The 13,563-nt window shown below is 48.6% G+C and overlaps 1 protein-coding gene across 1 annotated transcript in view; it reads left to right on the top strand.

The window, feature by feature from the left end:
* LOC121569583 (potassium voltage-gated channel subfamily H member 4) overlaps nt 1-12,853 on the top strand; it is a 29,266-nt gene extending 16,413 nt beyond the window's left edge. Inside the window, 9 exon segments of the mRNA XM_041880673.2 lie at nt 100-299; nt 1,681-1,930; nt 2,218-2,432; nt 2,543-2,581; nt 9,121-9,503; nt 9,753-9,832; nt 10,277-10,353; nt 10,861-11,087; nt 11,089-12,853. Coding sequence (XP_041736607.2) covers nt 100-299; nt 1,681-1,930; nt 2,218-2,432; nt 2,543-2,581; nt 9,121-9,503; nt 9,753-9,832; nt 10,277-10,353; nt 10,861-11,087; nt 11,089-11,959 — 2,342 coding nt within the window. The 3' untranslated portion in view covers nt 11,960-12,853.
* Nucleotides 12,854-13,563: the final 710 nt, after the last annotated feature.

Here is a 13,563-nt window from a genome sequence, read left to right as displayed (position 1 = left end):
GGCTGGGTATGACTCTCTTCTGCATATGTATGTGCAGAAATGAGTAATCTTGTAACACTCCTTGACCCCCATGTTTCCTGTTCCTCGTCCGACCTGCAGCCCTGATGCATGCAGTGGTCTTCGGTAACGTGACGGCCATCATCCAGCGCATGTACTCTCGGCGCTCACTCTACCACACGCGTATGAAGGACCTCAAGGACTTTATCCGTGTGCACCGTCTGCCCCAGCTGCTGAAACAGAGGATGTTGGAGTACTTCCAGACCACCTGGTCTGTCAACAACGGCATCAACGCTAATGAGGTGGGTCACATGATACTATGTATTTAACAATGGTGGAAACAAACTCTGGCCAATGATTACAACAATCCAATGCTTTCAAATCTCTGATGGGGAGTAGGCAAGTGCACACTTTAGGATAAGGATGGAAAATTGGGATGCAGCCATTAGGGTACACAAACATACTGTACTGACAGACTGGTCTTTATATATTTTCTGATGTAAATAAATAGCCTTTCAGAGAAAGTACACCTTACATTGGGAGGAGTTAGTTAATTTTCTAAAGTCATCTTTTGTATCACTGCCAAGGTCTTTCTTTCAGATGGTGTTGACAATGTGGGTGTGTATTGTCACATTCAGACATAGATGGTCTCGTGGTCTAGTCGTGTCTCTGTGTGTGGTGGAAGATTCTAAATCAGACATGTAATCTTACATCTAGGTCATCGCCACCTTTCTTTCCCAATCTGCTCTCAGTCTTCCCACTGAGGTTAGATTGGTTATTTTAGAAAGTAGTATTTTGTTCACAGTGATGGGCTTAGACCTAGTATTGGCTAAAATTGCTCCCCATTGTTGGAATAACCTACAAAATTCCTTGCATCTTGATTCCCTGGTGTCGCTACAGCAGTTTAGGACTCATTCATTGAGGATTGCAGTTGTTTCGATTGATTCTAGAGTATTATTTGTTGAAATTGTGGTGTTGAGGTAATTTGTTTTATTTGTAATGTACATTTTTCTTCCTGTTTGTGAGAAAATGTTTGTACTCAGGAGAACATTGGGAATGAGCCCCTGTCTCAATTGGGCTACCTTGAATAAATACAATTAAGTTAATACAATATTTCCCTTCATTATAGACTACAGAGATAGGAATAGAAAAGATGGTACTCATTTACACCCTCTCATCATCAGCTTCATCATTTATTCTCTGCTGAAGGCGTGACAACAGACGCTATGAAGGATCCAGAGAACTCGCAGATTTCTAACACCTCTTAGCTGGTGCTACTGCCAGGCTAGCACTAGTGAAACAGACCTACAGTGCACATTATATGTAGAGATTTGAGTCATCTAAGAAGGCTTGCATGAAAACAACTACTGTACATTGAAGTGTGTAGCCACTAGCCAAAATACAGCTAGAGTCCAACACAAAATACAAGATACTGTATACTCACTGAGAATTGTGTGTGTTTCAACAATAAATCTAATACATGTTTGTGAATAACTGTTGATTGGCTGTCCACACAGTGTTCATAGGCTTGAACTTGGTTTCTACTGTCTGTCATCTCATCTGACAAGAGCATTCCTTTAGCCTTGATCCTCCGACACCACTGTCCATCTCTGGTACCTCTGCAATCTGATACAAAACCATTGCATTGTGGGTGTTGAAGTCCTCCCTCTCTCCTCCTGGCAGCTGCTACATGACTTCCCAGACGAACTGCGTGCGGATATCGCCATGCACCTGAACAAGGACATCCTACAGCTGCCAGTGTTTGAGCGGGCCAGTAGGGGGTGTCTGCGCTCCCTCTCCCTGCACATTAAGACCTCGTTCTGCGCCCCGGGAGAGTACCTCATCCGCCAGGGGGACGCGTTGCAGGCCAACTACTTTGTCTGCTCTGGGTCTCTAGAGGTGCTGAAGGACGGCATGGTCCTTGCTATCCTGGGTACGTCTTAGACATCTCCCTTCCCTGTTCTGGAGTACACTTTCTTTTTATACCTTCCTTTTTCTTTCTCTCGTGTTGGTGTTCCGTCTCTGTTATCAACTCTATGGCAGCATCTGAAATGGAATCTTATTCCCTTTAGAGTGCAATACTTTGGCCCAGAAAAGTAGTGCACTCTATAGGGAATAGGGAGTTGTCTTTATCCCTCAGTTGCTATCTCAGCAAAATGGATGTTGTCATTATACTGTATCAAATCAATTCAAATTATTAATTGGATCGTTTGTCTCTAGGCAAAGGTGATCTGATTGGGGCAGATCTGACAGGGCAAGACCAGGTGATCAAGACCAATGCGGACGTGAAGGCTCTGACCTACTGTGACTTGCAGCACATCAGTGTCCGAGCCCTTAGGGAGGTCCTGGGCCTCTACCCAGAGTATGGCAGTCGCTTCAGCTCTGATATCCACCACAACCTCACCTACAACCTGAGAGAGGGCAGCGAGGCAGAGGTGAGAACCACACATGCTCAGTCATTCACTCAATCAATCACTCACACTTTACTCTATGTGGCCTGTGTAAACTGTAATGGAATTGTGATTCATTCTGACTCACTTTCCAGGGGCTGACAAGGTTCTCACGGTCCCCTCGGCTCTCTCAGGTAAATGTGTGGCTCTTTATTACTATACCACAGCGGGTAATAACTATGACCTGTCAGTCTGCTACTGACAGATGACTCAGGGATGCTCTTACAGCCACAGCCAACATATCTAAAAAGTCACAGCTTCACATTATCAACAATTCAGAACTCAGAACATTTGCAGTCATAGCCATAATCTTTCAAGCTAAATGCCCAAATGAAATATTTATACCTTGAGATGTGAATAGGCTTTGTGACTCATCATTCCATTTTTCAAAGCATTTGAATATTTTGTTTGGGACAGTGACATTTAAATGATTGAGGTTGATATGAGGGTTCTGGTCCCTGAACTATTGCCCTGCCCTCTCAGGTGAACATATAACTTGATAAAAGGCTGAACGCAATGTTCTAATCTAGCACATTTGCAGACTTCACTCTGAAAGAAGTAAGATTGCAACTCTCACAGCCCCATTTTCCCACCTTTATTGAGAGCTTAACAAATGGCTGTCATTAGTGTGTATCTCTGTGAGGCTGTATCTCTGTGAGGCTGATTTTGTCCTTGTATTTTTTTGTATTTGAGTGGGTGTTGGAGTGGGCGTATGCCTTTATGTGGTGTTTGTTTGTGTGTGTGTGTGTGTCTGTGCGTGCGCGCTTGCATGTGTGTTTCTATGACATGTGTGTCCATGTGTTATTGTTTCTACATTGTGCGTGGGAGTTAACCGATTCTCTCAAAATTAATTTACCAGAATGTGAAAATTGACTGGTAGCAATAAAATACAAAAATAATACAAATCTGACAGAAAAAAATGTACTCTGAGGAATAGCGATTATAAGCCACGAGGTCATAACAGCTAAATAATCTGACTATTACTGAAAATGCCAAGCAGGCAGTTCGCCTCAATGCACCTAATTTCCTGTGTTTGCCGCTAAGGGAGAGGAACAGCACTGACTCAAAGCTATTAGAAGGAAATGACACAATCGCTTGTTACCAGAGGCGTCATTGTGATGAGTACAGAGGATACGAAGAAGCAGGACGCAGACGCAGGAATCAACAATGTAAAGGTTTACTTAACACTGAGCAAGAGAAGAACAAAGAGCGAGTACACAACATGACACTAACAATCACACACAACACTGAGCAGTCCAGGGCTATAAAGGGGTGGTGATGAGATGCGCTAGAAGTAATTAGGGTGCGTTGGGTTTCCATTCCGGTGTTGCCGAGGTAGTGCGCTCAGACCGGTGGTTCAGTGGACAGGCGAATCAGAGCGCTGGAGGGGAGCAATGGGAGGAGACGTGACAGTACCGCCCCCACCCAGACGCGCGTCTCCCGCCGCAGGATGTCGCCGGCCAGGAGGACGACCCCGAGGACGAGGAGCGGACCGTTCAGGGTGGCGACGGTGGAAGTCCTGAATTAGGTTGGGGTCCAGAACATCCCCAGCCGGAACCCAGCTCCTCAGGACCATACCCCTCCCAGTCCACCAGGTAACGGAGCCATCCCCCACGGAACCTGGAGTCCAGCAGGTCCCTCACCGCACACGCCAGAGGACCAGGAACCACCGGCCTGAGAAGAGACACATGAAAAGTGGGTGAGACATGGTAGTGAGGGGGAAGGAGCAGCCGGTATGATACCTCATTTTCCGCCAGAGGACCTTAAACGGCCCCACAAACCAGGGGCTCAGTTTCTTGCAGGGCAGGCGGAGAGGGAGGTTTTTAGTGGACAGCCAGATACGATCACCAGGCTGGAATACGGGCTTCACTGCGGTGGCGGTCGGCTTGGTCCTTCTGCCGACGAATGGCCCTCTGGAGATGGACATGGGCGGCGTCCCAGACCTGTCCGGCCCTGCGGAACCACTCGTCGACAGCGGGCGCATCGGTCTGGCTGGGTGTCCAAGGGGCTTGGGCCGGCTGGTACCCCAGGATGCACTGGAAGGGAGTGAGCCCCGTGGAGAAGTGAACGAGGGAGTTCTGGGCATATTCTGCCCAGGGAAGAAACCTTGCCGACTCACCCTGCGGGTCCTGACAGTGGCAACGAAAAAACCTCCCCAGCTCCTGGTTCATGCGCTCCACCTGCCCAATCGACTGGGGCCTATACCCGGAAGTAAGGCTGGCCGTGGTCCCGATCTTCTCCAGGAAAGCCTTCCACACTCGGGAGGTGAATTGGGGGTCATGGTCCGAGACGATGTCCTCCGTATGTCCATAATGCTGGAAGACCTGTTGGAACAGGACCTCAGCGACCTGGAGAGCAGAAGGAAGACAAGTTAGTGGCAAAAAACGGCATGATTTGGAGAACCGATCTACGACCACCAGGACTGTTGTGAAGCAGTCAGAACCTGGGAGGTCGGTGACAAAAGTCTATGGACAGGTGTGACCAAGGTCGCTGAGGCACTGGGAGAGGAACTAGTTTGCCTGCCGGGGCGTTCCGAGGTGTCTTCGTTTGGGCACATATGGAACAGGAGTTGATATAGCGGGAGACATCAGTAGCCAAGGTGGGCCACCAGTATTTTTGTGAGAGAGAATGTAGGGTGCGCATAATACTGGAGTGCCCTGCCTTAAGGGTGGTGTGCACCCAGATCAGCAGGTGGTCACGGACCCAGGTGGGGACATACACGCGCCCCAGAGGGGCGTTGGCAGGCGCTGGGTCCGCCTGAGCCGCCAGGCGGATGTCTTCGTCCACATCCCAAACGACAGGTGCCACGATGAGAGACTGAGGCAGGATAGGACCCCCCCAGATCCTTCCTTTCTCCGGTATGGTGCATCCTGGAGAGTGCGTCGGCTTTCACATTCTGGGATCCTGGGCGGTAGGACAGAATAAATTGAAAGCAAGCAAGAAATTGGGCTTACCTGGCTTGACGAGTTCATCCGTGTTGCTGCCCGTATGTGCTCCAAATTCCAGTGGTCAGTGATCCGGAATGGATGGACTGCGCCCTCCAGCTAGTGTCTCCGTTCCTCCAGAGCGAGAACCACCGCCAACAGCTCCCTGTCTCCAACTCCATAGTTCCTCTCTGCGGGGGTAAGCTTTTTAGAGAAAAAGGCACAGAGATACATTTTCTCTGGCTTACCTTGCCGCTGGGAGAGGACCCCACCCACGCCCTCCTCAGATGCATCCACCTCCAGGATGAAAGGACAAGCTGGATCTGGGTGTTTTAGGAGGGGCGCTGTGGTGAACCTCTCCTTCAGCCTCTTGAAGGCAGCGTCAGCCTCAGGGTTCCAGGCCAGCTTCTGAGGACCACCCTTAACGAGAGAGGTGAGCAGGGCGGCTATGGAGCTGAAGGACCTGATGAAACGTTGGTAGAAATTTGCGAAGCCCAGGAAGCTCTGTAGGCCCTTGATGGTGGTGGGGACTGGCCATGACCTGACGGCGTCCGTCTTCGCTCGTTCCATGAACACCCCCTGAGGACTGATCCTGTATCCCAGGAAGGAGATGGCCGGTTGGTGGAATCCCCATTTACCAACAGGCTGTGTTCCCGGAGGCGGGGCAGGACCGCTCGGACGTCCCTGACGTGCTCCTCGAACGTAGCCGAGTAGATCAGGATATTGTCGATGTACACCACCACCTGTCTACTCAGCATGTTTTGGAACACGTCATTGACGAAGAACTGGAACACGGAAGGTGCGTTGGCGAGGCCGTAGGGCATGACGCAGTATTCATAGTGGCCTGAGGTAGTGCTGAATGCTGTCTTCCACTCATCTCCTTCCCGGATTCGGATCAGGTTGTAGGCACTCCTCAGGTCCAACTTGGTAAAGTACCGGGCCCCTCGCAGCTGCTCGATGGCCGACGGAACCAGAGGGAGGGGGTAGCGGTACTTGGAGGTGACTGCGTTCGCCCCCGGTAGTCAATGCACAGCCTCAATCCTCCGTCTTTTTTGGCCACGAAGAAGAAGCTGGCGGAGGCAGGAGAGGTAGAGCGTCTGATGAACCCCTGTTTCAGGGTCTCTGCCACATACTTCTCCATGGCCTCAGTCTCCGCTATGGAGAGGGAGTAAATGCGACTCGTCGCGGGGTGTTGTCCCTCCAGCAGGTCAATGGCGCAGTCCCAGGGCCTGGGAGGAGGGAGACACTTAGCCTTGGAGGCAGAGAAGACATCAGAGAGATCTGTGTACTCATGTGGTTTGTTGGGCTGGAGGGCGGACTCCGGACTCTCCACTGACGTGGAACAACAAACCAGCGGCAGGCAGGTCCTCCGGCATGAGGGGGACCAGGCTGTGATCCTCGTGGTGATCCAATTGATGGTGGGGTTGTGTAGTCTGAGCCAGGGCAATCCCAATACGATCCTGTGAAGGGGTGACGTGACGATGTGGAAGGACAGCTCCTCGTGGTGCTCCGGTAGTGTGGGAATGGTGATGGGGAGAGTGAGGTGCGTAATGGTGCCTGATCCAAGTGGTTTATTGTCCAGCGAGGTGACGTGTAGTGGAGAAGGCAGTGGCACGGTGGGCCACCCCCATTCAGAGAACAGCTCCCTATCAATAAGGTTCCCCGCTGAACCGGAATCTATCATTGATGTGGAAAGCGAAGAGAAGGAAGAACCATTCACCGTTAGGGGAACTAAAAACAATGGTTTGGTGACCGGTGATGACAGAACACTCATGGAGCGGCGACGGGAGTCATACCACCTAGATAGGGAGCCGCCAGGAGATCTGTGGTGGTGTAGGGGGTGCTGCCCACCTCCATGGGTGAGGACTCGGAGGCAGGGCGGTTTCCATAGCTCAGATGGGGTGAGCGTCGAGGCGCTGGGTGGTGTTGGGAACGCTGTTGGTCTCTCAACATATCGTCAAGACGAATGGATGTGGCGATGAGGGTATCAAGGTCCATCTCGTCGTCCCGACATGCGAGTTCCGTCGTGATGTCCTCCCGGAAGCCTCTCCTGAAGGCCGTGTGCAGAGCACACTCATTCCAGCCGGAGGAGACGCTCACCCCCGTCCTTTCACTCCGTGGGATGATCAAACACCGCCCTGAACCGAGCGAGGAAGGTGGAGTAGGGAAGCGCCGCGGCCTCACCTCCTTCCCAGACTGCCGTGGCCCAATCCAGCGCCTTTCCCTTTCGTAGCGAAATCACCAGCGCTATCCTGGCTTGGTCCGAAGGAGATGCCCCACGCTGACGCGCCAGATACAGTGAAACCTGTAGCAGGAAGCCTCTACATTTCGTCGTTTTCCCGTCACAGCGTTCCACCAGGGCGAGGGGTCCCTCAGACGTTGGTGATAGCACAGGAGGAGGTGGACTGGGTGCACTTGCCGCTCCCTGAGGTGGAACCGGAGCGATGGTCAGTTTATGCAGCGTTTGGAGCACTTCCTGCATGGCAGTGTTCAGCTGGGCAATCTGCTGCTGGTCGAGGTGCTGGGAAACTCCAGGAGGATTTTCGTGATTGGTGTGTGATTCTGTGACAAGTACTGAGGATACGAAGAGGCAGGATGCAGACGCAGGAATCAACAATGTAAAGGTTTACTTAACACTGAGCAAGAGAACAACAAAGAGCGAGTACACGACACAAGACTAACAATCACACACAACACAACACTGAACAGTCCAGGGCTATATAGGGGTGGTGATGAGATGATGAGGTACAGGTGCGCTGGAGGTAATTAGGGTGCGTTGGGTTTCCATTCCGGTGTTGCCGAGGTGGTGCGCTCAGACCGGTGGCTCAGTAGACTGGCAAATCAGAGCGCTGGAGGGGAGTAACGGGAGGAGACATGACAGTCATGCACCCATTATTTTATAGGGGGCACAAAGTAGGTGAAGATGGAGGGGGAGTGGTCCGGAGGGGGGCTGGACCCTATTGTTCCTGCAATCGACAGCCATAATCATTATGCCTAATTCTATTCTACACATTCCAGAGTGTGTTATTCTGACTGTTGTAAATCACACATCTCAATATACTGCACTAACATGCCTAGGATATTACATCCAAATTACAACACAGTACATGGGATCATAACACACATCATCAATACAAGCACATATCATGGCATCGTAATTAATACACAAATATCATGATATTAGCATAAAGTGCCAGATTACATTTAAACAAAGTCTTTTTCTATATCTAAGCGTACCTCTTGACCGGTCTGGTGGTTATTTTTTTAAAGAAACTAAATATGCTTCTCTGCATCTCTGCTAAAATCTGAGTAAAAGATTCAGATTATTCAGTACATTTAGTAATTGCTTGGTTTTCTAAAGTCTACCAACCTTGCCAGCAGGCATGCCAGCTAAGATAGTTAGATAAGTTACTCTAACTTGATTGATAGTCTGAAATGGCTTGATAGCTAGTTATGAGGTTGGGAACCTATCTAGCTGGCTAGCTAAAGCCAACTTCATACAAAATGCTATATATAAAAATTATCCAACAATCCCCCCACCAGGCCACCCCCCAGCTATCCTCACGTATTCTGTGCCCCCTCAGATTTTTGGGGTGCATGACGCCCCTGCTGCCCATGACCGGCAGCTAAAATCTAATCAAACTCTGTGTGTATCACTCCACACTCTCTCTCCTCCTCCACTGGTTGTTTGTGAGTCCTACAGAGAACCTGTTACTCATGCCTCTCCTCTCCCACCCTCTGCCACTCAGGAGCGAGCTGATAAGGACCACAAGCTTCCCTTCATTGTGGAGGCAGAAGATGTGGAGTCTGGTGAGGACATGGGCCGCTGTCCCACTGGTGCCTCCCACCAAGAACGGCTGCTCCTGATGCATGGCCTGAGCAGCCCTGTCTGCCACCCCGGCCTCAGCAGCCTGCTGGGGGAGGAGCTTCGTCATGTCAGTGCGCTTCGTCTCTGCCGCTACCCAGCCCAGGGCTGCAGAGGCAGTAGCCCCTCCCCTCAGCTGCCTTCCAGTAAGGAGGTTACTCCCACCCCTGTGCCCACCATGGTCACATATCACAGCTCGTGCCATAGGCCAGCCAAGCTGCTCATACCTTCCCTACATTGTGTCAGCCCTCTGAACCTCAGCCCCAGGTGAGTAATGAGACATAACGGTCAATCAAAATGACAAATGTTTGTATTTCATTAGCCCAGTACCTGAACCTAAGGTTTGTAGGATTGTAAGACTATAACCATTAACCAAAATGTAAATCACATTTTCCAATGGATTTACCTGGTAATAATGGCAAAGACAGATTACAGTTCAATTTATTTAACTGAAAATTACTTCATATTTAATCATAACCCACTTAAGTATGAACCACTCTTTCTTATCTCCTCTAGGGTTGTGGATGGAATTGAGGATAATGGGCAGTCATTTCACTTCAATGTGGAACAAGGCGAGGCAAAGACCAATAGCAAAGGTAATGGTCTCACAGGTTAAACAATGGTTTAACTACAAAAAACAATGTTTTTCTAACAGTGGTTTTCTAACAGTAAATAGACAAATGTTTTAGGCAAGGATACTGAATTGATTGGTCAGAAAATTGCTGTTTTAGGATGATCCGAAGCAGTACAAGTAGGCTATGCATACAAATGAAATGGTATAAGCAGAGTACTGCAGGGATGTAGCTCAGTTGGTAGAGCATGGCGTTTGCAACGCCAGAGTTGTGGGTTCGATTCCCACAGGGGGGACAGTATGAAAAATAAAATAAATAAATAAATTATGTATGTCACATTCACTAACTGTAAGTCGCTCTGGATAAGAGCGTCTGCTAAATGACGTAAATGTAAATGTACTGTATGTTGGAGTGGGGTTGTGAAAGCAGTGATCTCATCCATCTTTGTCCATCCCATCCCCCTCATAGACCCATTCCAGGTGAGCGCCAACTTACTTCTGGAGACAGAGGAGGTGAGACAGAATATCGGCCAGCTAAACAAAGAGGTATGAAAATACGATCACATTGACGGAATAAACTGACACATAAACCAACATAATGATGCATCAATGAACTGATAAATTAATGATATGCTCCATCTAGGTAGAGAGAGCTCAAGAGACACAAACTTTTTTGTTCTCCCACTTTATTTTCAGTACTCTACTTTCTCTGTACCCTAAAGAGTGTCTAAAAACAGGCCATCTCTGACACACTTTCAGCATTAAATACAACACTCAGGCTATGTAGGCAAGAGAACATTTAAAGACATTTTTCCTCAAATAAAATGTAGGATTGTTAAATTGGAGATGCTCCAGATTTGAACGCTTGCGTAACACTGACTGATAATTTATAATTGTGCTTGTTTTTGGTTTCCACCATTTCTGACCTAGAAAGACCTCATACAAAAGAGACAATAGAACTCTAACTGTTACGTCTCCTGCCTTGGATTACTTACTATTCAACCAAGCAACAGATTGTAGCTTTCATTCTTCTGCATGCCATCTATTTTCCAGATGAATACCCTTAACCAGGAGGTGTCCAACCTGACCAAGGAGCTCCACGAGATGATGCATTTCCTGCAGGCCCATGTGACCATGTTTCATTACCCCTCTGCCATCTCCACCTATCCTTACGGCCTGCAGATGGCCCCCAACCCCAACCCCAGCAGCAACATGACTGCTGCCAACGACTGGCAGACACAGGTGCCTTTCAGTATGCCCGCTGGACCTCACCCATCTCACCTCCAACATGACCCCCTCAGCCACCCTGCCAGGAATGTGTGGGCCTACAGTGGGGTGCCCCCCCCAGGGCAGAGGTCTCGCCATGGGTCAGAAGGTAGAGATTGAGCACCTTCACCAGACGTCCAATCCCAGGTCATCCTGTTTACATCCATGCTGCTCGGACAGAGGCAGAACCACTGGTCAGGGACTTGAAGCCCAGTACAGGCCTTTCCAGACCTCCAGAACTACACCCAACTCTCCCTACATGGGCCACTCCCAAGGCCGGACTGGGCCATCTCTTCTGGACCTCAGCTCTGCCTTCCCAGTACTCCCAGGTGCGGGTCCTGGTCAGGTTAAGTACAAAGCCTCCATCCCCATCATCAGTACCTTTCATCCCCTATGTTCCCCAGGCAGCCTCAGCCAGTCCCACCCCTCCCTGAGTGTCCAGGTCAACTCTGACCGCAGCCATTCACCGTCCAGCTCCCCAACACCTATCCATGTCTCACTGACGCCTACCGGCCAACCACAGCTCCACACCACCTTCAGCTCTCACTCTGGGGTCTACACGTCTGTCAGCCCAACATACAACCAGACGCACAACCAGACCACCGAGGGGCAGGGCTCTCTCAACAGAGCCAGGCAGAATGACCTGGTCGGCTCCAGCCCTGTCCACACACTGAACTCATCCCTACCTCTGGTGGGGCAGTCAGCAGGGCCAGGGCCATGGCCAGACTTTGGAGGGCCTAAGACTGAGTACCCACAGGGCAGGGAGAGACCTGAGAGGATGCAGAGTGATGCTGAGCAGGCAGTGTCCCAGACCCAGGGGATTGACATCAGCACACAGCAGGCCCTGGAAGTCGAGCCTCTCTGGGGCTTGGAGGTGACACGTTAGCAGCTATCTGGAGCCCCACAGAGACCAGATAAATAAACTGGAACATTACTGCTGCATGGTAACGCTGAGCCCTTCAACTCAACTCTCCCTTTTTGGTTGCATCTCTTATGCTACATGTGTTTACATCTGAGAAATTAGTGATTGCTTTACAGTCCAAAACGTACACAACACAGCAATCACACTACATAATGTCGACACTGAATGTACTACTACTTGATGTACTGTTTATTTAATTTGACTGTAAATACAATATTGATATGGACCAGAGATTTTGAAGACAACCTGACACAGTTTACTAAAAGATTCAGCTTTGTGTTTATTACGCATTTCTTGTGACCTGAAAGTTAGGTGTTACTAACCAGAGGGTATCTCTAGACCTATAATATTGAGACCTGGCAGCCATGGAAACAGCAAACCCCACCCCTCTCCTTCATTATATTGTGTTTACATAGAAAGTATCATCACCTAATGAGCATTATTTTGACATGTGGTTTTATGTGATTTCATTGCATGTGAACACACTGTGGAGCTCATTCTACAAGCTGTCTGGACATTACAGCATACAACCAATGTTTGTGCTCATTATTTTAAGAAATTGTCTCTTGGCTAGTCTGCCAGAGGACTGCTGGCCAAAGAGGACCTATGGTTATTAGTTTTTTTCCCTCTACCCTCCTCTGCAATATGGCTATTCATAGCTCTGCATCTCTTTTTGCTCTTGTGTCTTGACAATTTTCGGACTTTGTCTATGCTGTATATTTTACTGTTTCTTTGGTAACAGAGACTGAAATAAGATGTGCAATGTATAGCCTGCTGTACAAGCACAACAGCTTAGGAAGCGTACAAATTAGAGCAAGATTTTAACAATGTGTGCAGACAAAGAGTTGTATATAATTGTGTGTGTTTGGAACTGATATTAGTTGTAAAATAAAACTACACTGCTCAAAAAAATAAAGGGAACACTTAAACAAGACAATGTAACTCCAAGTCAATCACACTTCTGTGAAATCAAACTGTCCACTTAGGAAGCAACACTGATTGACAATACATTTCACATGCTGTTGTGCAAATGGAATAGACAACAGGTGGAAATTATAGGCAATTAGCAAGACACCCCCAATAAAGGACTGGTTTTGCAGGTGGTGACCACAGACCACTTCTCAGTTCCCATGATTCCTGGCTGATGTTTTGGTCACTTTTGAATGCTAGCGGTGCTTTCACTCTAGTGGTAGCATGAGACGGAGTCTACAACCCACACAAGTGGCTCAGGACATTACATCAAAGTTGGATCAGCCTGTAGTGTGGTTTTCCACTTTAATTTTGAGGGTGACTCCAAATCCAGACCTCCATGGGTTGATAAATTTGATTTCCATTGATAATTTTTGTGTGATTTTGTTGTCAGCACATTCAACTATGTAAAGAAAAAAGTATTTATTACGATTATTTCATTCATTCAGATCTAGGATGTGTTATTTTAGTATTCCCTTTATTTTTTTGAGCAGTGTATTTAAGATGCAAACAGAATATATATATATATATATATACAGTGAGGGAAAAAAGTATTTGATCCCCTGCTGATTTTGTACGTTTGCCCACTGACAAAGAAA

Source organism: Coregonus clupeaformis, chromosome 30, assembly GCF_020615455.1.
Source record: "Coregonus clupeaformis isolate EN_2021a chromosome 30, ASM2061545v1, whole genome shotgun sequence".
NCBI classification, from domain to species: domain Eukaryota; kingdom Metazoa; phylum Chordata; class Actinopteri; order Salmoniformes; family Salmonidae; genus Coregonus; species Coregonus clupeaformis.
The sequence above is the reverse complement of the archived record's forward strand: the minus strand, read 5'-3'. Positions and strand labels throughout refer to the sequence as shown.